This window comes from Stegodyphus dumicola, chromosome 7 (genome assembly GCF_044657685.1).
Source record: "Stegodyphus dumicola isolate Sdum_Otavi_A_Nest chromosome 7, ASM4465768v1".
Classification (NCBI taxonomy): domain Eukaryota; kingdom Metazoa; phylum Arthropoda; class Arachnida; order Araneae; family Eresidae; genus Stegodyphus; species Stegodyphus dumicola.
The window spans coordinates 178990595-179015560 of record NC_140774.1 but is presented as its reverse complement, the minus strand read 5'-3'; the positions used below and the strand labels follow the sequence as shown (position 1 = coordinate 179015560).

Sequence of the window (24966 nt, the reverse complement as noted above, 5' to 3'; positions counted from 1 at the left end):
GCATATAAAAGAAGATAATTATTATCCATTTATGAGATGAGTTCTGCACAATATAATTTTTCATAATTCAATCTTTATATTATTTCCTTAAGATCTCACTTTTACTACTAAACTTTACTTTTTATATGTAGTTACAGAGCATTAATTAAAGAAAAGTATTTCAGTGCTAACTAGCTTCAAAGGGATATTTACACATAGAACTTTCTAATCGAAATTAGTTCATATTCACTTTATGTATATCATATGCACCACTCAAACAGCCTATTTTCTTTTAATGAATTGAAAACAACGTTTAATCTTATCTGCTAAGTGAGTGGTAGCTTGGTTAGATCGACAGATTACTAAAAATAGGCACAACCTGAAGTGCAATAAAAAGGGTATAATTCTTAAAATAGAATGAAATGCAGAAAACATAATACAAATATCAATTTTATAAACAAAGAATGTATTCCTGAAAGAATTTTAAAAAATTGTAAAATTATGTGTTACAATTATGTATTAAATACTAAAATACTGTTTAAAGAATCTGCAATCATTCTAAAATTACAGAGATAGATCTTTTAATAACTTCTTTACACAGATTTTAGATAGGATGAAATTTAAAAAATTTGAAAATTTACGCTGTTGTGGAAATACATGAAAAGTTAGAAATTTACAGCTCTTAATCACTACTGATGGAATTAATCTTCCAACACACAATTAGAGTACAACTAATCCATTTACTCTAGAGAAGTTCATTATTATTATTACCATTTTTTTCCTTCCATTTATCACATTTAAATTACAAAAATTACAAGACCATATTTAAATACTACAGTATTTAAATACTATCTGGCTGAATGCATTAGTTGAATCAGAAGAATGGTAATATACTTGCAAGGCATTCATTATTCAAAGTAACCTCTCTCCATCAAAATACGTTTTCCAAAAGCTACTTTATCTACATCCAAAGGAAGATAGAGTCAAATCCCGAGTAGTGGAAGGACAGACTTAAAATCATAAAAATAAAATTTAACTAAGTTGGTGTATTGCAGTACAATAAAAAATTACCATCATGGACCATCAGTGCAAAACAAAACTGCTTACAGAAAATGCAAAAACGAAAATATAAACATGTAAGCTAACAGCACAGACAGCAGATGTCATAATATCCGAGTACAGTTTTATCTGCAACAATATGTAAATCAGCATGGAATAATTAAATATTGTTAACTTATCTGCTAAAACTAAACTGCTTTTAAATTTTAAAAATAAATCAAATGCACATCCATTGAATCTTATAACTGATTTAATTCACACAAGCAAATGAACTTAATTTCACAAAAATATAAGTAAATTGTGAATAGTACTTATGCGTTAATTATAATATGGGTATTAGTATTTCAGTATTTTTTAAACATCTTTTGGATTAAGCACAATTTTGATTTAACTATTGACACTGCCCTTGATATAATTCTGGTTAATCAGGAGTTGACTGTATCTCTTTTTGAACCACTATGTTGATGCTAGGAAATACTCAGGGCTAAATTTGGAATACACAGAGGTATAACAGCATATTCTATCAACTTATATGTAAGAAACCATTATTCTGTATATTACCAGCAAAACTTATTAAAGCTGGAATTTTCTCTCCATTAAAACCTCAACAATATCCCTCCAGCGTCCCAAAAAACAGCAAACTTATTTTGACACAGATTTTAAATAAAACTCCTATCAATGACCTCTCCATCGAAATATGTCTTCCCTAGCATTCAAGAAATTATTTTATCACAACTTCAATGAAGATACTGTCAACATGGGAAAATAAAGTTCCTTTTTTTGGTCAAAATATTTTTTGTCCAATGTTTAAATTTTACACTAGTTTGTCTCTCCATCATTAGAAAAATCCTTTGCTCCATATAGAGGAATTTTCTATCATCACTTTAGCAAGAACTATGCGCTGACAAGATCAAACTTCTACGGCATTACAGATAACAAGACAGTCATAATACCCAAGGTCTCACACTCAGCTACAACTATAACCACATGAAAAGTCCAATGGTATAATTTTAGTTTTAAAATGAAGGAGCACATAGCCTAAGTTACCATTTATTTATTTCGATTAAAAAAATTAATTATGACTATATGTAAGCATCAACATAGCTAGGTATGCTTACAAAAATTTACAACCAAATATATTGTTACTGCTTTTAAAAGTGTGAAAAATTTCATAGAAATTACATCTTCTTGCAGAAAATGATTAAAATATGTAATTAGGATTACAAAAAAAGAAGACACAATTGCAGCAGAATATTTATTAAATAGAAAAATAAAATAAAAACATGCACAAATTTCATGTCAAGCACATATACGAAAAGATACTTAAAAAACCCAAAATTTTCTCTCCCCGAATCAATAATTAATACTCCTCCTCAAAAAAAGGGGAGCATGGTAAAAATGCATAACTTACTTGCTTCATTTTCCTCAGAAGGTAAGAAGGATTCTGAAACGTTCACATTGCACATGTCCCCATAACAACAACAAAATTTTGTTGTTGTGTTGTTGTATTTTTTCTGAGGCTTCTTGGCACTTGCAATGCAAACACCTTCACTGCAATCAAACTCAGCTGCAGCCCAGCAACCTAATTAAAATAAAAAAAATCTGTTAAGTCACACATCATATACTATATGCATCAAAGTACACAAACAAAACCTAAAAATAAGAAATTTCAACATGGAGCAACACTTAGGATCCACTAAATTAATCCTTTCAACTCCTTCCTGTCCGTTCCATACGGAAAGAAAATATTTCTATATTTATCAATTTATTTACACTTTGCTTGTTTATCTGTGATTATGACAAAGCCTCAAGGGCTATCTACCTAAAGGGAGGGATGCCTTCATGGAGGACTTTCTAAAGGAAATTGTCTCGTATAAACAGTACACATGGGGAAAACCACAAAAATGCCCATGCAGGCAGCCCATTCGTGGAATTCGAACCTCGAACTGAATTACCGGTATTCAGTGATTTTACCACTCGGCTGCTGGTGAGACGTATTTACATTTTATATTGTGAAAGAAAATACTGAGAATCTTGGAACCATACATTTTATATCTTAAAAATAAAATTTTTCTGATATACTTCTATTCTCTTTTCTCAGATATGCATCCATTAAAGCAGGCAAGATAATCAGAGAACCAGAAGTAACTGCAGGCCATGCAGTCAAATAGTAAAATGACATCGAACATAGCAAGTGAATTTGGGTGGGGGGCGGAAACTGAGCAGCACAATATAAAATCTGCATATTGTGTGTAGTTATTTGGAAAATAAAACCTTAATGAGAAGAAAAATTTTATAATAGATGATACAAAATGGCATTTACTATTATAAAAATCATGGTAATCATTATTATTTTCATGATATGCATGAATTTTAAGATATTTGCTCTCTTTGCAAATATTATAAGTGGCAGCAATATAAGAAATTTTAGATGCATTTTTTGTCTTTGTAATTAAACAAGTTTGTTATTTTGAAAATAATCTTCTCCATTATATTTCAGTTAAATCATTAATTCATCAATAATCCATCATTAATCCAATCAGTGCCATTCGAATTCCAATAGACTACACAGCAACTGAAATGGGTGAGATTTTTGTCTTCTTTATTCAAAAAGGAACCAATTTTACTTCTAGTTCCCTATTTTTAGTGTTTTCAATATGTTATAATATCTTTTTGAAGAAATGTTATAATATCTTTTTGAAGAAATAGAGTAAGGTAAGCAGTCTAAATTTCATTTTCCCATTATTCATATTCAAAATTCGATAGAGACTTAACATAAAAGTACACAATAATCAGGAAGCCACTGAAACAATGGTGGATTGAATATTTAAAATAAGCAAGCATGTATCTTTATCAAGCTGCAATGGAAATAAGTGCAGGTGTAGTATATAAAGCTTGCATATACCACTTCAATATTTTTTTAATAATTAATGAACAACCTTCACATATATTACCACATTAAAATGAATTTTAATCCATGCTCAGGTAGCAGAAAAATTTTATACACATTGTTTGAATAGTTTCCATCTAATTAATAATTTAAAAAAATGAATTTCAGTAGTTACATAAATAGTGCTAACAATTTATACACCATTCTACACTTCATAAGCATTTATAAACAGAAAATTTACACTCACAACTATGTAGAGCAAGGGATTTATTGAATCTTATATATACCAGTAATTTAGATATACATTAATTCCTGCGTAAGGCTAAAATAGCAGATATAAAAAGATTTTACAATTAATGAACACATGGTTTACCTTGTGCAATAATAACAGTCTTATTTACATTATCTTCTTGCCATAGTGCATAGCAAGATTTTGTATTAGGGCATCTTTCAGTATGGTTTCCATCCAATAACTCCCCTGTTTTGATGGGCTCAAGTTCTTCATCAGTTGATGATTTCTCTGTGACAGAGACTTTGACAACAGACATTTTGGAATATGCACAGTATGTTTCATGGCCAAAAGTATAGCCTGAAAAAAAAAAATTCGTTATAAATATAACCTATATTTTTTAAATCTAAATAGATACATATTAAAGAAAACACCCTTTAGATTCATTTTAAAATTCTCCTTACAGATGGGCATACCATTTTCATATATCAATGAAAGAATCAATGAATGCAAATAAATATTTTTTATGAGCTGCACCTAAACAAAAATGAATAGGCAGATAATTATTTCTTTAATATAAAATTACCGCTTAAGATCTGCAGCCCTCCTTTACCTACAACATAATGAAGCTCATGTGTTTTTGAACACTCTTAATATAATTTGTTTACACACGCACTCACAGCTAATGTATGATTAAGCAGGTCTATTATCCCCTGTTGATTTCTTTCATAAGCTCTACTTTCAGAACCTCCAGAGCAAAAAATTTAAGTGGGTTTAATTTACTCGATCACGATGGCTATTCCACTGAATGGCTATGTCCAAAAATATTAGTTCCAAATGTACCATTTTAAAAAAAACTGTATAGCCCTGTGGATTTAGTGATGCCAACTTTCGGTTAGTGGAAGTTAACTGAATAAAAAGGAAAGTAGTGGATTTTTAGGCAAAAATTCTCACCCCACTTAAAGGAACAGTGCAACTAAGTGTACACCCAACAACTTTGGCTTGGACTAGCAGTTTTCCTCTTCTCCGAGTTATCCATATGCACAACTGTCCCCGAAAGTCTTATCTCCTTCCTTTATTGGCACATTTGGCAATAACTTGCTAAACTTAACATAATAAAAAACAGCACTTCTTTCTTTGTTGGAGCAATCAAACAACGGTAAGTTACAGTCACACAGAGCCTGAACCAAAATGTTAGCAAATGTCTCCAAACTTGGCAGCTTTAGAGATTAATTGCCAAATCAGGCGACAATAATTAGTCACCAAGACCATCACCACCTTGGCATTCAATGTTACATGACCTGTAACCCTATTTTTCCAGTCATGCTCTACACCCTGAGCCTTTCACAAAGACATACAAGAAATGAAATTCAAAACCAGTAAAGTCCCAAAATTTCAAGATTTAGTACTTCCCTTTATCAAATTTAATTTTAACTTTAATTCATTTAAGAATAAAAGAATTTTTTGTACTATCAACCTTTTCATTAAAGTTTTGATGATCTCAACCTGCATAAGATCTTTAAACAAGCTTAACAAAAATTTCCAGCAATATAGTCTAAAATAATTGTCTTGTTTTATGTACAATAGAAAAGTAAGTGGTTACATTACCAACCATCATAAAGAAGATTTTTCTGCAACTTGATATTGTAGGAAAAAAGAAATATATCATAGTGTAGTATACACTTAATATTGTAGTGAAGGTCAGCTACTGTTTTCAGTGGACACGATGTATACTTGATAAACAGGGCAATCATTTTATTGCTAAATGAATTTCTGCAAGTTTTCTGACTTTCCGTGTGTTTTTCTAATATTTGGCAAATATCAGATTTCGAATAAGTTTGCAAATTTTGGATTATTTTGCAATTATTTATAATCTTTTATAATAAAAAATTGAATTATTATATCTTACTAGTATATAAAAAATATTATGCAAAATCATATTAAAATTCTCACAAAAATGCATCTACTAAATAATCCTATTCCAAAATTCAAACTAAAAGATTAAATAGGATAATTTAGCTTAAAATTTACTGAACATCTAGAGTAGGAGAAAACTTCATTTCCCGGAGACTCATAAGACACTTTTTATTGCTTATCAATGCCCAAGAACAATTTCGAATGCTGAGCAATTCTTTTTTAATTGTGCTACTTAATGAAGAAAATTAAAGTATGTATAGCATAAAATTAAAGTACCTACTATATAAACAAAAATCCAATAAAATTGTGATCTATAACTGTAATAACAGTGCTGAATACGTTAAAAGAATCTGATGAATTTATAAAATTAAATTACAAATAAAAAGTGCAAAAAATTTTGCTTATTTATATTATAATCATAGGGAGAATTTGTTAAGTTCACTCATGGTGCATGTCATTAGGGTCAAAAATTCGTCATTGACTTTTAAACTACATACATTCTGATCAGCTATCCAGTTTAAATTTCGTACCCACTTTGCTAGTAGATGACAATACAATGTAATGAAGTGATTTTTTTCAAAATTTAATTTATAATTTTAATTAAATTTAATACTGAAATGATTTTTTATGCAACTAAAAAATCTGACAAATTTACCTTTTACACACCATCATGCGGAGTGGGGTCTCTTTAACATTATCCCTGTATAAAATGTTTAACATCATATCTGATTTTTCATAAATTGATCATTTTTTCAACAACTTAAAGTTTATTATTTTAAAACTTCAATATCTAAAAATGTATCGATTATAAAGTTTTGAAGCTTTCGCAGCTTAACAAGATGTTTGTTTTCTTTTCTTTTAATATAACAATGATAAAATGACATTAACTAGAAAATTTTCTATCTATCCATGTTTCTTTCTTTCTTTTTTTTTTTTTAATATGCTACAATGTTAAACAGAATATGGAGTATTATTTCTTCAGTCTCAAGGTTATGATGTCATTGTATACCCTATTTTTCTCACTTCTGTTTGGAAGCAAAACAGTGACAATTCATTGTTGAAAATCGATTTTTTAATTGAATAATTAGACTGATAATGTGACATTGAGATTAAAATGATTAAATATATATACATATATATACAGTACAAAGTCTTTACTCCGTACTCATCAGGACTTCTGTGATTCCGGATTAGGGATTTTTCCGGATTATAGATCATCAATTTAAATCTGGTAAGATGGCATGCAGAAATTATAAAATTAAAAATATGAAACTGTAATTTATGAAATAAAGAGCAATTATGACCTAAAGGGTACTAAAATTTTCAAAAAAAAAAAAAAAAAAAAAAAAAAAAGCTTAATATTTATTTGTTTATTTTATTAAACATTTCTTTCAACGTAAGTAGTTTAAGTTGCTTCGTTTTATGTGCTAATACTTTCTCTTGAATTCTATAAACAGACATAATTTCTTGTTCAGTTACAAAGTTCCGCTGTTCCAAGTCCTGTAATTGCTGTCCCGAGAATACCGACTAACATGTCTATAGAAATTTTTTCGTTTTCACTATATTGTCACTCTCTGTCACTTTCTTCATGCCTTTATCCATTTTTTGCAGCAATTCCCCTTTTTGTTTGATGGACATCGAAACATGCTTTCGCTTTGTAGATCCTTTGGCAGCTCCATAACCAGAAACTCTTTTTGACATAATCGAAAGTTCAAGCTTACTTTTTATAAAATTGTTCTAACAGTCTGCAAAAAATGATAAGCCTGATCCAATTAGAAGATTAAGGAACAACACAATCTGCAACATTAACTGAAATAGATAATTTTAGCCTTGCTTATACCGTCCGTTACATATTAAACGCACATGTGTAAACATATTATGAGCATACGTAAACATATTATGCGTAAACGCTACGCATGCGCAGAAAGTTTGTAACTTTGAGGTCCAGATTATAGATCATTCTGGATTATGGACGTCCGGATTAAAGACTTTGTACTGTATTCATTTTGTAGAGACATTAGGTACTTTTTGAAAACTGGAGAGATGAAAAATGAATAATGCCTTCGCCGGGACTCTAACTATCGACCTCTCGAATATGTGTCGGGCAGGCTGACCACTACACCGCAAAAGCATGCTAACAAGGTGGGAGAAATACGTTACATACTTCAGCTTTTAAAGGGCAATTGGGGATCAGGGGACCCAATCGCCAAATCCTTGTGATGGAGAATCATCATCCACCAACTTTTTTAGTTTCACTGTACAGACATTAGGTTATTTTTAAACAGGAGACATGAAAAATGAGGAATGCCCTCACCGGGACTTGAACCACATACCTCTCGAATACGCGACAAGCGTGCTGACCACTACACCACTATGGCATGCTAAGAAGGTGGAAGAAATACCTTACAATCTTTACATTTTGTATTTCAAAAAAATTATTCTTGATTGTGATAATTAAAATAATTTAACTAATTAATTTAAATTAAATCTTAGCTGCGTTAACACTAGATTATTGTTTTGAAACTCTATTTTAACTCAGTTTTGTACAATTCATTATTTTAAATATTATATTATATATGCATATATTTTAGTTTTGATGAAAAATAATTTATCACATAATTTAATGGCAATAACAGATTAAATAATTTTCTTTACAAAATTCACAGACTATTTTATATCATGAAATAATAAAAGCGTAGAGACTTAAATACTGAAATCTATAAATTGAAATGCACTGATAAAAGTATAAGACATTATCTTCATATATTAGGGGCACCCCATGATTTTTTTATTCATGATATAAAATAGTAGATGAATTTTGTAAAGATAATTATTTCATCTCTTGTTCCCATTAAGCTACGTAATTTTTCTTCTTCTTTTAGTTCATTAATTATTTTATGATTTTTTAATAAAAGCTTACTTTATGAAAACTTAAAAAGAAAAAAAAGAAAAACTATTTTATTAGTGTTACCGCTTGCGTTTCTGGTATACACCTCTATATCCAAAATTACGCATGTTAATCCTAAGATTCGGAATTCTTACTACTTATCCAGCGAATTTTGCCTCTTTTTGACCTGCTTATGCCTCTTTTTGACCTGCTTGACTTTTTGACCTTGGCACTTAATAAATAAATAAATAAGAAAAGAAAATCTGAAAGGTTTCAGATTTTAAATTACGTCCAAAGGAGCGTTTTTTTAACATTTTATATGTAAATTTTATTTATTTAATATCATGTTCTTCGCACTTAAACTATAAAATTCAGTTCAAGAGCAATATTGCAAAATAATTTTAAGCATATCTTCAGAATTTCCATACACAGTCTTACGCGCTAGAGATAAAAACGTTTTTTCTGTACAACATTGCCATTGCTTGAATTTGTTAATCAAAAACTCGTTAAAGTTTTACAAAATATGAAATCGATAATAAAACAAATTTCAAATTTAGGCTTCCAGATGCCCATATTCGCAGTAGGATTACGTCATTCAAAATTCGATGGCTCAAGGTACCGTTGTTTTATCACAACGCGAGAAACATACATACATTTATGCAGATTCTTCATTATTTAATTTCTTCAAATATAATACAGGGCAATAATAGCTGGTGCCAACAGTTTGAAAAGTGAAACGGACATTCAGAGTGATTCGTCGCAAAACGAAAACAATAGTCCCTTAGGACTAATAAATAAAAATAAATATTTATCTGCGAGCCTCTCATGAAAGGAAAACAAACTCAACCTCTTTAACAACACAAAATTTTCCGAACGGCAATCTTCTTATGCAGACTGAGACAACGAATTTAAAACTAAATATTCTACTCCACAAAGGGGGGTTCGTAAACATGCAGTCGTGAGACTGAAAATAACTTTTAATTGCATTAGCTGGTGCAATGGCAGTGTCACTTGCCGACTGAGGTTAAGAGGTAGGCGTTATTCGTATTCAACTACTAATGGTAATGAAGCACAAAAGGAAAAGGGGCACCTCTTTACACTTCAATGGACTGCTCCGCTGAAGAAAAGTAGGCCAACGCCTGGCATGTGGCACGAACTTTTTTAGCGGGTAATTAGCGGGAAAACAATTTTTTTCCTCTGTAGCAACTTTCGGCATCTACAGTTGTGGCGTATCTCTTCACCCATAATGTTTATGAAAAAGGTAAGTACAAAAAAAAAAAAAAAAAAAAAATACAGGTAGCAAGATCGACAGATTTTTCATTGCCAGCAGCAAGAACAAGTTAAGAAAAATAAACATCGCCATTTTTTTATAGCTTTGGCATCATGTAAACATGAGTAAGTATGATCGTGACGTCTGCATCCTTGGTCACAAACTGGAAATAACTGTTTATATATGAATTATGTATTACAGCCACTTTTCTACATATGTTTCTTTTCCAACAAAATATTTCTTTCTTATGAAATTAAACTCCAAACTATCAAGCCTCTAGATATTCGAAACAAAATTCGCTAATTTATATACATGTTTTTAATATTTTTTTACTTAAATATTGCAAGACTTAATTATTATTAATTTGCATCACTTATACTATTCACGAACAAATAAGCGCAATTCGGCTAACAGATTGTTGGAAAAAAATGTTGAGGGGGGGAAATGCCTTCTTTACTTCGTGAAAACAAAATGGCGTCCAAAAAAAAAACTAGCAAGTTGCTGTAGCAGGGTTGGTCGCCAAATTTTCGCCAAAAAATCGCCAAGTTACCATAGTCCGAAGATTAACCACAAATATATTACCTTAGGTGAATAAAATAATAACTTTAAACAGAAGTAAGTTAGGCTCCTTAAAAAAGAAGGGAGGGAAGGAAGAATGAGAGAGAAGAAAAGAAACAAAAAGCTAAAAAAACGGTAGCTTTGTTTAATTTCGTGTAGTAACAATTAAAGTAAGTTTATGGCTGCGTCGACAAAAAATGAATTTCAATATTTTAGTTGAAAAAGAAAGTGCTTGAAGGCGTAATCAAATAAAATATTTCGTTATTAAATTTTGTCTTGAAAACGTTTTTTATCTTGCCTTACGCGGGGAAAGGCAGCAAGAAATTACTTTTTTTAACTATAAAATCGAGTATAAATAAAATGCAGTAAACGGGGTAAGGAACTATCCATATGATTCTATGACAGGTAATAGTACTAAATGCACTTTTTATTAATAACAATATTAGGGCTTAATTTCTAAAATCCGAAGTGGAGCCCTATGTTAGAAATGATAAATATAAAATTGGTGTGAACAAAATAATAATAATTAAAACAATAAATTATGAGAAATTAAATTAAATAAAATATAGAATATATTATTAATTGTTATTACATAATTATAAATGGATAAATAATAAGTATTAAATATATTATAAAAATTAAATCCGTCATCAAAGAAACGCGATATGAGAAAATTAATAATACGGTAGGTTACTAAAGATAACAAAAATAAATATTGTAAACAGTAAATTTCAGTTTTTTTCCTAATTGTGATATAGGTTTTTAATTCAGTAATTCCTGAATCCATACTGATCTTCATATCTGTGGATCAAGATGTTTATTTTTTAAATTTTTCTAGAGAAACACAAAAATTAATAGTTACATCTTATAAACAAAATTTTATCTAGTTTCCCAGCAACTTTTTGAACATTAAATTTTATCCTAAAATAGTTCCTAAGTTTAAATTTTTAGCAATGATTATTTAAATTCTTGCACAATTATTCCAAATCTTACGCTTTGAATTACGGAAAAGAACAAGTGCTCCAAAAATTTAAGCTTTTTAATTAAGAAAAGATAAAATAATGCTTAAGTATTCTACTATCTTATTTTTGCAAGTAAATAAATCTCTTGAAAATTCTTTGAAAAATTATATTTCAATGGCATTTAAACTGATATATTTAATAAGTAAGTTTAACAGATAAGTAAGTTTAACAGTAAGTTTTAACAGATTTTTAATTTACCGGAAAAATTATGCCTGTACTTTGAATTTAGAAAGAAAATATATTGTTGCATTTTTCTTTTCTGACACCAGTTCTTACGTTATGTTCTTCCTTCACGTTCGTACGGGGTTCGTAGATTTGGAGTGAATAACTACGACGCTAGATGAAGTATCGAAAAACAGACTTTATTGGCCGGTATTAATCAGGATAGCTCTAAAATCACTTTTTTTACAGTCGTCAATGAACTACTTACTACAAACACGCTGACACGATCCGCGACACAGCCTCCAGGTTATCACGGGAGACAGCTTCACAGCAAAGCACTAGAGTACAGCTCCCGACTCTGCTTGGTCGTTCTCAGAACTCCACTTACTCTCGAGCCTCTCCACGCTACAACTCGCGATGCACTCGAAGACAGCTCCCGACTCTTCGGTTCAGTCGTTCCCGGAGCTCAACACGCTCTCTCGACAATGCACTAACTGCGACTACGAGACTCTTTCGGTGCACTCGACGACCCATTCGGCACTCGCTGCCCGGCTGTCAACTCGATCGACTCCGCAGGGATTGACTCGCTAGACGAGACACCACCTGGATACTAACTCTCTCGCACTCCAGACGAGGGACTCTGACTTGCCCTCTCGATGAAGCACACACTGACTGCCTTAGACTCTATAATTGGCCGAGCTATTGCGAAGAGTAATGTAGCCGGTTCCAGAATTAAAGCCCAAGGGCACTTGATATAAAAATATCCGGACGTGGAGAAAATCTCAGATGAGAAAACGAAGAAAAGGGGAAGAAGAGAAGTACCAAAAGGAGCAAGGCAAACCAATCGGACAAGTTCGCAAAACGTGACGAGCGATCATAGCTTTCAAGGAGGACCCAAGACAATACAAATCAATGACAACAATATGAGAAGATACACTACAGCAATAGTTCCAATGACAAATTCAAATACAACTAAACAACCTCAATCAATAGTGCTAAATACAACACAATACAATACAACTATACAACGAAATTTTAATACAACTATACAACGCAATTTTAATACAACTATTCAACGCAATATACTACAGCAACTCAACAACAACCTAAGCAACCTATTTACAACACTAATATATCATCACAATGCGAAAAATCTCACAGCATTAGTTTTATAATTCACCAAGAATAATATTCAAGCTACAGAAGAACTAACTGCCTGCGGACCAGCAGGGTTTATATAGCTTTCGGCATGTGTTCGAAAACATTCTGGCCTAAACCGGTAAGAATTCGCTCCAGAAGGATCTCCATCCGTCCATGGCATATCGCCAATTTTGTCGCCAAATGGGCGATTTCTCGTCAAATGTGGCAACCCTTCCTTCCTTTGCCATTTTATGGCAATCCTAAACCTGCTTTGCGGGGAAGCTATCTTACCGCGCCTGTACATTACGTAACAATATATCTTCTCACCAGGATTAACAAAAATATATCTTGGTCAATTTGGAGTTTTAAGTTATGCTGACTTTAATTTTATGATTACTAAGTTCTTAATGTTACTTATGCTAAACTGAAGTTCAGTGTTTTTACATCCCTTAAAAGATTTAATGTATTATAATAAGGAAAAATTTTAAAAAAAACAACGATAGGGGCAAGTCCTGTCGCAAAATCATCCGATCCTGCTTCACATTCGTGCACTTTGGCCGTCCAGAGCTTTGAATCCTCGATGTGTAACTTCCTGCACCTTTTGCCCAGGCATGTCCGTACGATGCACGTGGCGGCCTACTGCTCAGTATAACCAGCCTGCTTCATCCATTCCTACTATGCGAGCACGTTCGAAGTCGTCCAATTGTCTAAAGCAGGGGTACACAACCTTTATGTCCCCAAGAGCACATTCTAGAATATCTATTGGACGGCGGGTACTACACTTTTTCAAGGTGAATTTATAGTTGGATAGAGTTAATAACACATGCACATAAAAAAAAAAGAGAGATCAGTTGAGACGCAATTTCTATCTCATTAAAAATGAGAAATCTTTCACATAGAATTTAATTGAAAATTAATACACCTTTACTGTGATAGCACATCGGCGGACACACATTAAACGATCGGTGGGCGCCATGGTATCAGGGGCCACAGAGTTGGCAACCCCTGGTCTAAAGTTTTCGACAACATCCTAACATCATTATTGGTTTTCTCTTCAGGGGGCTGCAACGCCAACAACGACAAATGATAAACCGTCCGCAATCGTTACCTATTTTATACGTTGCTAGATGTGTAGAAGAAAAGTGTTGATCGGATTCCTTCTTAATTAGGATTAAACGATCGGTGGGCGCCATGGTATCAGGGGCCACAGAGTTCGCAACCCCTGGTCTAAAGTTTTCGACAACATCGTAACATCATTATTGGTTTTCTCTTCAGGGGGCTGCAACGCCAACAACGACAAATGATAAACCGTCCGCAATCGTTACCTATTTTATACGTTGCTAGATGTGTAGAAGAAAAGTGTTGATCGGATTCCTTCTTAATTAGGATTAAACGATCGGTGGGCGCCATGGTATCAGGGGCCACAGAGTTGGCAACCCCTGGTCTAAAGTTTTCGACAACATCGTAACATCATTATTGGTTTTTTCTTCAGGGGGCTGCAACGCCAACAACGACAAATGATAAACCGTCCGCAATCGTTACCTATTTTATACGTTGCTAGATGTGTAGAAGAAAAGTGTTGATCGGATTCCTTCTTAATTAGGATTAAACGATCGGTGGGCGCCATGGTATCAGGGGCCACAGAGTTGGCAACCCCTGGTCTAAAGTTTTCGACAATATCGTAACATCATTATTGGTTGTCTCTTTAGGGGGCTGCAACGCCGACAACGGCAAATGATAAACCGTCCGCAATCGTTACCTATTTTATACGTTGCTAGATGTGTAGAAGAAAAGTGTTGATCGGATTCCTTCTTAACGGTACCTCTTTTTCTCCAAAAAAGAGTATATTTTGAATTATAGCAACTAGATAGTTTTATTAAGAAGTGGAAAAAAAAAAGAAAAGGTAAATTATATCATACAACATGTTTGTTTTTAAATCATTCGCTTTGTTAAGCAATTGCATAAAAATTAAACATGGAAGATTAAACTAAGTTCTATGTTTTGCCTGAATTCCAGCACTTTGGTTACTTGCGAGGCTACGTAAAATATAAATTAAAATTCACGAGATGGTAAGATTTAGTATTTATTGCACAAGATAATTCCTGCATGATAGCGTAACGTAAAGTAACATTACGAATATAACGGGCTAAAAATTTTGGGAAGACCGCAAAAGATGATTCTAACGATACATGTAAGCCATGCATGTAAAGTTATTAAGTGTCTGCAGTACAATTAACGCGTATCTTGTCCACCGGAAAATGGCGAGCTGATTACTTAGCCTTTACTAACGTAACGGCCAGATTCAATAAAAAGATATAAACATAAACTACAGGCGTTCCCCGATTGTTCAAAAGATTAGAATCACGAAAACTGTTGAAATAGGAAAAAAAAATCATTTTAAATGCAGAACGCATTGCATTGCAGGGTAAAAAGATACTCCTCCCGAATATGAGCGAGAAATTAAAGCTAAATGCATATTTATAAACAGTAAGCTCTTGTTAATTCGTACCTTATTAATATGGAACTCATTTAACGCAGTCAGTCACCGGAATAATATTAATGATCGTACAACTGAATGTTAAGAGGAAAAGCAGCTCACGCAAGAAACCAAAATTCTAAGGCAACAATCTATGCAGCGAAATATCTTTACAGTAAAGTTTCTAAATAGATTTCTGAAAGCTGATAAGCTCTTTACCGGTTTAGAAGGACAAAAGATATTAACAAACATTATAGAATGTTTATTTAGAAAAAGAAAAAAATCTGAAGGCTTATATTCACGCTCAAAAGGGCGGTGTTTTTTTTTTTTTATTATTATTATTAAACATTTTGTTTGTTACCTCTATTAAATATTATGTTCTTCGTAATTAAACCACAAATGTATCAATTCAACAGCAATATCACAAAATATTTAAAAGCAGCATATCTTTAGAATTTCCGATATACAGTCTCGCGCGCTGGAGGTAATTTTTATTCCCCCCGTACATTGTTGCCATTGCTCGCTTTGAAACAGTTGAGTTTATTAATCACAAATTCGTTAAAAGTTTTACAAAATTTGAAATTGTTAATAAAGTTCCGAAAATCAAAATTCGAGCTTCCAAGTGCCTATGCTCTCGGTTGCAAGACTACGTTATTCAAAATTTGATGGCTCTGGGTACCGTTGTTTTTCCACAATGCGAGAGAAATTCATGCATTCATGCACATTCTTCATTATTTAGTTTCTTGAAGTATAATACATGGCGATAATATTTGGTGGCAACAGCCTGAAAAGTGAACGAACGCAGAAAGTGAAACGACGCAAAATGCTGTTTAAAGACGCCCGTTAGGACGCCCTTTGGATCCAACGCCCGTTAGGGCTTTAAAAAAAAAAAAAAAAACTCAGATCAATGATTTTTTGTATTTGCAGCCATTGCAGACAATATAAAACCTTCAATTCTGGTACAAAGGAGTGAAAAACATTGTCTAAGAGATCTTTAACGAAATCAATGTGAGATGAAGACTTCCTGACAAGTTTGCAGAAATGTGTTATTCATTGCGAGGCGATTTTAGCATGCAATAAACAACTCCTCCTCTATGAAGCATGTGGAAGGTAAATAGTTGGTTGGTTAATTAATTAATTGTAGCAAGTAAACTCGTTTAAGGCAGTCTGAGATCCTAAAATTAAAACAGCTCTTTCAGAAATTTCCAACGCCCACTTTTTTTCCTTACATTTTACTCTTACAGGATTATGGAGAATTATAGGTTCTTTTGAGCCCACTTCCCAAACCTGGGGCAGTAGATCCGGACCTTTTGATTTTAGGTGGCAATGAAAGCATGAAAGAAATAATTATGGGCCATCGGCTAAGATGAAGAAATACCTTACGCAAGGAGAAAACAGAAAAAGCCATGAAACCAAAATGTTCTGTGATCGATATGCAGGTACCAGCAATCTGTGGCCATTCTGGATCATGAAGACAAAGATTGGAATGGATTTAATTTAGCACACATACAGCAACACAATTTATACGCTGGAACTATACGTGTAAAACCTATGGTGAAATTCCGGTATCCCACCTAGTTATACTTGCACTCAGGGCCAGGTTTTCGGGCCAGAAACCCTTTTTCCGAGACCTCTGGCCACCTACAATATTCAAGCAGTGAAAATGTATTCCTTTCGTAACGGTGAGTTTGTAGATTAAATCTGAAACATAAATATCTTACATTTTGTGACTCGCAACACTTTGTTTTTAAATCACTGAGTTTTTTCAATGAAAAGCTCACTAAATTTATACAAGTTCAAAAAAAAAAAAAAAAAAAAGGATGGTGCACATGGTTCGGATGGTTTGGTTTATTTAATTACGGCAAAGACTCAAGGGCTATCTGCCTAAGGGAAGGAATGCCTTCGTGGAGGACTTTCTAAGGGAAACTGCCTCGTACACACATTACACATGGGAAAACCAAGAAAACGCCCATGCAGCCAGCCCGTTCACGAGATTCGAAACTCGAACCGAACTACCAGTGTCCAACTTAGCCGTTCGGCCGCTGGTGGACCCCGTATTCGGATAGAGTATTCGGATAGAGGATATATATACAAATTTCTTCATTATTTAATAACATAGCGCGAGATTTTCAGCGTTACTGGTGATAAAATTAAGTTATTTTCTAACACAATATTTTCGCACCTCTGTACAGAATAATCCCTTGCGGGACATTTTACAACAAGTTTTTAGGATCTTCAGAAAGGTTAGGTTATACTATTTCTTAGAAATTATTCATCTCAACGGAATTAGAAATTCACTAACGGTTTTTAGATGAGCAATTTATGCTCATTTACGGATAACTATGTCATTCAAAAGGCATTATTTTCACAAGATTATCATAATCTTTTTTGAAACGTTTCTATTAAATACGTACACAAACACACACAAAAAAAGGGGAGTACGTTTTTAAAGAAGAGCTCGAAATAAAATGCAGCATTCATTCCCGCTGAAAAGCAAGCATTTTGAACTTCAACAAAAGTCAATACTGTATGACGGCCATAGCCCACAAAAATCTCCATCCGGTTTGCCGAAAATGGTTCTAGACCATTACACTGCATTTAAAAAAAAAAAAAAAAAAAAAAAAAAAAAGCTACGCGTATTTCATATTCTTCAAACAAAACTAACACGAAAAGCGCCTACACAAACAGCAACGAAAAATAAACGGGGGATCCACGTTTAGAAAGTTAGGAAGGAACATTCTTTGAAAGAAAGAGTTGCCGACATAGCAAAGATGCATTTTAAGGAGATGTAAATACGCATAAATAAATACAAAATTCGAGTAAAGCAGTCGTATTTTAATTCTCATATTTCATAAAACAGAAAGCGCCGAACATAATCTAAGGTTTTTTCATTTTTTCTTTAAAAATAATGATAAATACGAGCAGCTACTTGCCTGATAACAAATAAAATACATAAAATGCAAATTCCCTCAATACTTTCATTCAGCAGAATAAATATGTGGCATAAACACAAATACAGTCGTAAGGAATGAAAATCAAACATAACGATATGATTACTTTAAACTGGAAATACAATAAACTTAGGTATAGAAACTAGCCAACGTATAAGTTTATATTAGGCAAAAAAGCAACTTTAGTTTGAAGAAGATTTTGAATTAAATTCTGTCGATTTCGAATTCAGACACATGCCCCCCCCCCTTCATTTTTTTTTTTCCTTCTGAATCACTTTAAAATTTTTTCAATTATAAAAATTCAACTTTGTAAAATTATGAGGTCTAACTTTTCATACAGCCTTTCGTGCCTATAGTTTATAGTCTTTCTAAAAAATTAAAAGTTTTCTCCCGTACTTTCTAAAAGTTTGACCCCCACACAACAAAAATTGATACAGATAGTTAGTTAGTTTGAGATCAGAAGTCGTAACTTCAGGAGCAAAATATTGAACTTCAGGAACTAGCATAACGAACACACAACTTGAGTAGCAAAATATTTGCATTTTTTTTTTAAATGTCCGAGTGCTTTATATATTTGCATTTATACATAACTAAAAATTAAATATTACTTTAGAAATGGGTTTCTGATATCAATAAATTAATTGACGACGAATCTATGCAGACTACTGGATAAGTATTCATCAATTTATATAAATTCAAAATACAGTAATTAAAAGTAATTTCTTATTATAACTTATCAATATATATTTGCAATAATAAAATTCCATAGTCAAGAATACACTTAAAGTTCTAACTGTATGTTCTTTTCATTTTTTAATGGCGACTGTTCTCTTATTTCAAAGTACGTGTAATTAAATCCACAGCCCCGTAGTCAAGTTGTTTTTCTCGCCTTTTCTACACGTACAGTTATAGAATCTTCTGGAAATATTTAAAGCGAACTGGATTGGCTGACGAGGCTAACGTCATTTCTTGGAAGCTCCGCCTTTCCAGAGGCTATAAAAGGACTCGCAAAGGAATATCGGGGGCTTTTTCTTAAATGTCACGATGCAGTAAACTTCATATAAAAAGTTATTAGTAATTCTTTTTTACTTACTCCGGAGATCAGATTTTTGTAATTGCTATTTCCCCTGAAATATAATAAATGGATCCTGTTTTTTAAACTTATCGTCTGATAATTTAAGCTACGATTACATCTATGATTCTTCAACAATCTATTTATTCTCGACAAAAGCTGGTACATCACACATATATATATATATATTTCAAGAGGGATATATTAGTCACAGAATCTTACAGAAATTCTGTTCAAGATAACAATAGCGAGCACATAACCAAATTGTAAATAACATTATTTCCAAAAATTTAAAACATTTGTAAGTAATAATTTTGTAGATAACTTGAAGATTAGAAGATAGTGTAAATACATAAGATGACATAATAACAGAGAAGAAACTTGCAGACGTTGGCGTAAATAACAAGACACGGTTTTATTTCTTCACAACTAATTCTGAGAACACAAACTGTCGTTTATACATCATTATTGTTCTTGTTTATCACATTTTTTCAGATAATGCACGATACAGAGAAGAGAGCGATGCAACAACGTATACTAGCATAGCGGAAAAGGCAGGCAAAGTGTGCGCGAATTTCAGCAAGCGTTTTTTATGGAGTTGGTTTCTTTGTTTAAATTTTAAACTGCGATTGGACAAGAGCTTACCGCATTGCAGGATTAATAAGATGACATAATGCAGATTAATTTTTCCGAGGACGCACTTAGATTCATAATTTTACGACGGAAGGGGGCGTAGCAAAATTAAAATCGGGAATTAAATGGATTCCGAATGCATGTTTCGTTCCTCTGAATCTTTTGAGACACAAAACCGCTTTATTAGAATCACTTTAAAACAACATTTTACTGGCTTTCAAATGCTCAGATCTTTTCCTTACACGTATTTGCAACCACAGGTCTCCAGAAATAACATACAAAAGTGTAAACTAAAAATTAAAAAGCAAAAAAAGAGTTTTTTAATGTTTTTCTAATTCAATGTTTAGTATTTTAATTATTAATGTTTCAATGTTTAATTTCGAAGCAACTAATTAATGGGAATATAAAAGGCATGAAAGCATAATAAACAATGTAATATATATATGGGGGGAAGGCCTGTCTATAGCTCCGCCTTTTTCTTTTTGAGGGGGGGAGCGTGCAAGATAAAAAAATGAAAGCAAACTTCTAATTTTAATTGGCTATAACCTCTTTTATTTTTTATTTAATCTGGGCACTTCCTCTCTCTGTCTTAGAAATAGTCTAATAACTCTAAACTGCGTCATTCAAATTAATCATGCGATTTACGTAACGCTTAATGCAGACATCTCTTGACCAATCAAAGTATTTGTAAACCAAAACTTTTTGACTCCCTCCCTTCTTCCCTCTGCATTACTACTGGGACACTCTTCCCCTTTCGCTTACGCTTTCATCCTGTTATGACGCTGCTGCAATCATCTATGTTCCCCTCTATGGCAATAATATCAAAATTGTTCTAGAAATAGGCACGATTGGAGTGCCAAGTGAATTGTGGTCACAAATGTAAATTTAAATGAATATGGAATTTAATCCGACTCCGCTGCTTCTACTTCAAAATGGATGGACGCATCAAGTATCTTCGCAATCAGCGTTTCTACGCATCTACAGCTCAGTGTATAAGGTATTTCTCCCGCCTTCCTAGAGTGCCTTCGTCGTGTTAGTGATTCTGCACACTGAGCCGGTATTTCAGAGGTCCGTGGTTCGATTCCCGGCAATGTTCCTGGGTTAATTTTATTTATAAATTTAGTTAAATGTTAATTTTTCATCTTTTCTGCTTCCAAAAATATCCTAATGACTCTGCAAGTGGCGCCCGAACTGAAAGGTTTTTGGATGATGATTCTCCGCACCCAGGATTTGGCGACTAGGTCCCCTAATCCCACTTCCCTAGCGTGCCTTCGTGGTGTAACGGTAGCACGCTGGGCCGGTATTCCAGAGGTCCGTGGTTCGATTCCCGGGGAAGGCGTTGTTAATTTTTCATCTTTTCTGCTTCCAAAAAAATCCTAATGACTCTACAAGTGGCGCCCGAACTAAAAGGGTTGTATATGATGATTCTCCGCACCCAGGATTTGGCGACTAGGTCCTCTAAAACCCTAGAAGGGCGACTAGGGTCTGTACATAAGATATTTCTCCCACTTCCCTAGCGTGCTTTCGTGGTGTAACGGTAGCACACTGGGCCGGTATTCCAGAGGTCCGTGGTTCGATTCCTGGCGAAGGCGGTTGCATATTTTTCATCTTTTCTGCTTCCAATTAACCTAATGACTCTACAGTGGCGCCCGAACTAAAAGGAATGTGGATGATGATTCTCCACACCCAGGATTTGGCGAGTAGGTCCCCTAAAACTTTAGTCGCTCTTTAAAAAGGGGAGTATATAAGGTATTTCTCCCCTTTCCTAGATTCCTTCGTGGTGTAGTGGTTCTGCACGCTGGGCCGGTATTCCAGAGGTCCGTGGTTCGATTCCCGGCGAAGGCGGTTGCTTATTTTTCATCTCTCTTGCTTTCCAAAAAAAAAAATCCTAATGTCTCTACAAGTGTTCTTACATCAGTGCTTCCAAAATTGTGCTTTTGTTACGTATAGATAGCGTGTGTGTTTATTTACGCATATGTGTAATTTTGCAAATATTTCCTTTATGCTTTTTGAAACCCTACACACACCGCTAACAGAATACTAAAAAACTCAATGGCCACCATACATGAAACTGTGGTCATAGTTTTAAATCAAAAATTTACATTCTCCAGCGTAAATTAATTCCGCGAAAATTAAAATGAGAGAACAGTGAAGACTATAAGCACGCATTCCTACGCTTTTAGGGGAAAAAAAAAAAAAAAAAAAGAGAGAGAGAGAGAGAGCAACAACAATAATAACGTGGAGTGAAGTAACAAACTGCTACCAGTCTGTCCTACAGCAATTATGCTGAAATTAACGGCTATATCAACATTTCCCTTTCTGTGTCAGTGCATTAATACGACGTCTAGACAGCTTAATATTACGTAATTCTTTTTTGCATTGTTTATAAATCTTATAGCAGCTGTAGAACCCTTGAATTATTTATAACAGTCATGTTGAAATTGTTAGGTTATAAAGAATATCGTTGCGTTATTCTGTCACGCTTTCCAAACTACGTATTTCAAGGAAGACAGGAAACTTAAAAAGGAAAAAATAAATCTTAGCGACATTTGTTTGACTACTACTAACAGACTTCGGATTCAGTATAATAGTACATTCATGCGAGAAGAAGCCTTCAAAACCAATAAACGCCAAACTCCAAAGGTCTTGCTCAACGATTTAGTTAACAGAGCGTGTGCTACGATCAGAAAAGAACTGTTTCAGCCTCAGGTATGTGGAATTATTTTTGAAATACTAAATGTCCCTTGGGCTAAAAATATTTAAAAACAGCAAATCTTTAGAATTTCCGAAAGACAATCTCGCGAGGTGGAGATAAAAATGCTCCCCCAGTGTTGCCAGATCGCTGTGAAATAGTTCAGTTTTTTAAATCAAAAATTCGTTAAAAGTTTTACAGAATATGAAATAAACAATAAAATAAATTTCAAATTCGGGTGCAGGACTACGTTATGCAAAACCTGATGACTCTAAGTTCCGTTGTTTTCCCATATTGCGAGAAACATACATACATTCATGCAGATTCTTCATTATTTAATTTTTTTTTAATATAATACAAGGCGATAACATTTGGTGCCAACAATCTGAATAGTGAAACGGACATTTAGAGTGAACCGACGCAAAATGCCGTTATCATACTTATAGCCCTTCTGGAGTAACACCACTTTGGGCTAAAAATGTGAGTAAGCAGTTAACTCTAAATAAAATATACAGAAAAGTCGTTAATCCGGACTCGTCGGGACTTCGGCGATTCCGGATTATCGATTTTTCCGGATTATAGATCATCAGTTTAAATCTGGTAAGATCGCATGCAGAAATTACAAAAATAAAAATATGAAACCGTAATTTATGAAATAAAGAACAATTATGATCTAAAGGGTATCAAAATTTACAAAAAAAAAAAACGCTTAATATTTATTTGTTTACTTTATTAAACATTTCTTTCAAAGTAAGTTGTTTAAGTTGCTTCGTTATATGTGATAATACTTTCTCTTTAATTATATAAGCAGACATAATTTCTTCTTCAGTTACAAAGTTCCGCTTTTGAAGTCCTATAATTGCTGTGTCGGGAATACCGACTAGTTTGTCAATCGAAATTTTTTCGTTTTCAATAACCTCTGTGTCACTTTTTTCGCTATTGGAAGCGAATTATAATGACGAGGAATTTGATTTAAATCATATCAAAGACGAAGTACATCGAGATGAAATACTACATTTAGTAAGGTATTATAAGCCGAATAAAATAAAAACATCTTCCCTGAAGATAAGGATAGTGCTGACGGATCAACTTCGAATTCATTGCTCTCCGCCCCCCCCCGGCCGCAGAGCAGCGTGAAATTGATAAACAGATTTCGGAATGGTTAGATAAATAAAAGACCAGGAATGGTTATATAACCTTTATCCATTTTTTGCAGCAATTCCACTTTTTGTTTAATGGACTTCGAAGCATACTTTCGCTTTGTAGATCCTTTAAATATTAGTAAATATATATCGGAAATTCTATTTGACATAATCGAAAGTTCAAGCTTACTTTTATAAAATTGCTCTAAGAGTCTGCAAAAAATAATAAGCCGAATCCAACTGGAAGATTAAGGAACAACGCAATCTGCAACATTAACTGAATTAGATAATTTTAGCTTAACACATACCGTCCGTTATATATTAAACGCGCATGGGTAAACGTATTATGCGCATGCGCAGACGCATATTCGCAGCCGTAAAGGTCTTACGCGCATGCGTCAACGCGACGCATGCGCAGAAAGTTTATAGCTTTGAGGTCCGGATTATAGATCATTTCGGATTATGGGTGTCCGAATTAACGACTTTTGACTGTATATCAACGACTTTGACTGTATTTGACTTTTGACTGTATATATATATTTTAACATAAAATTCGTAAGCAGAAAACAGTTTAATAATTGAAACTGATAAATATATTTGAAATTTGACAGAATTATTCACATAGCTGGTGAAGTTCCTTGCATTACCCGCGCTCAAAATGTGTATCACTTCAAAATTTATATTTAAAATAAATTTAACTCTCGCAGTTTTACTTTTGCAATAGTATGGCATAGAGTGTGTTTCCCCTCTCCCCGGGGGAAAAAAAGAGAGAGATTTTATTAGCAACTTAAGCAACATGGCAAAGAGCACAAATTCATCAACAAATGACACATATCCAATGATCAACAAACTCGGTGTCATAAACAATTATTACATCTGAAAGAATC

The 24966-nt window shown here is 33.3% G+C and overlaps 1 protein-coding gene across 3 annotated transcripts in view; it reads right to left on the bottom strand.

Moving 5' to 3' along the window:
- The window catches only part of LOC118203447 (uncharacterized), a 121507-nt gene that overhangs the window by 28952 nt on the left and 67589 nt on the right, over positions 1-24966 (bottom strand). For 2 of the 3 annotated variants that reach the window (XM_035375730.2, XM_035375725.2), the window contains exons 2-3: positions 4302-4517; positions 2450-2620 (exon numbers count right to left, since the gene is read on the bottom strand). In XM_035375730.2, the coding sequence (XP_035231621.2) occupies positions 2450-2620; positions 4302-4517 (387 nt within the window). Of the gene's footprint in view, positions 1-2449; positions 2621-4301; positions 4518-9614; positions 9649-24966 lie in introns of those variants that run through there. The other variant, XM_085821128.1, reaches the window with a different exon arrangement.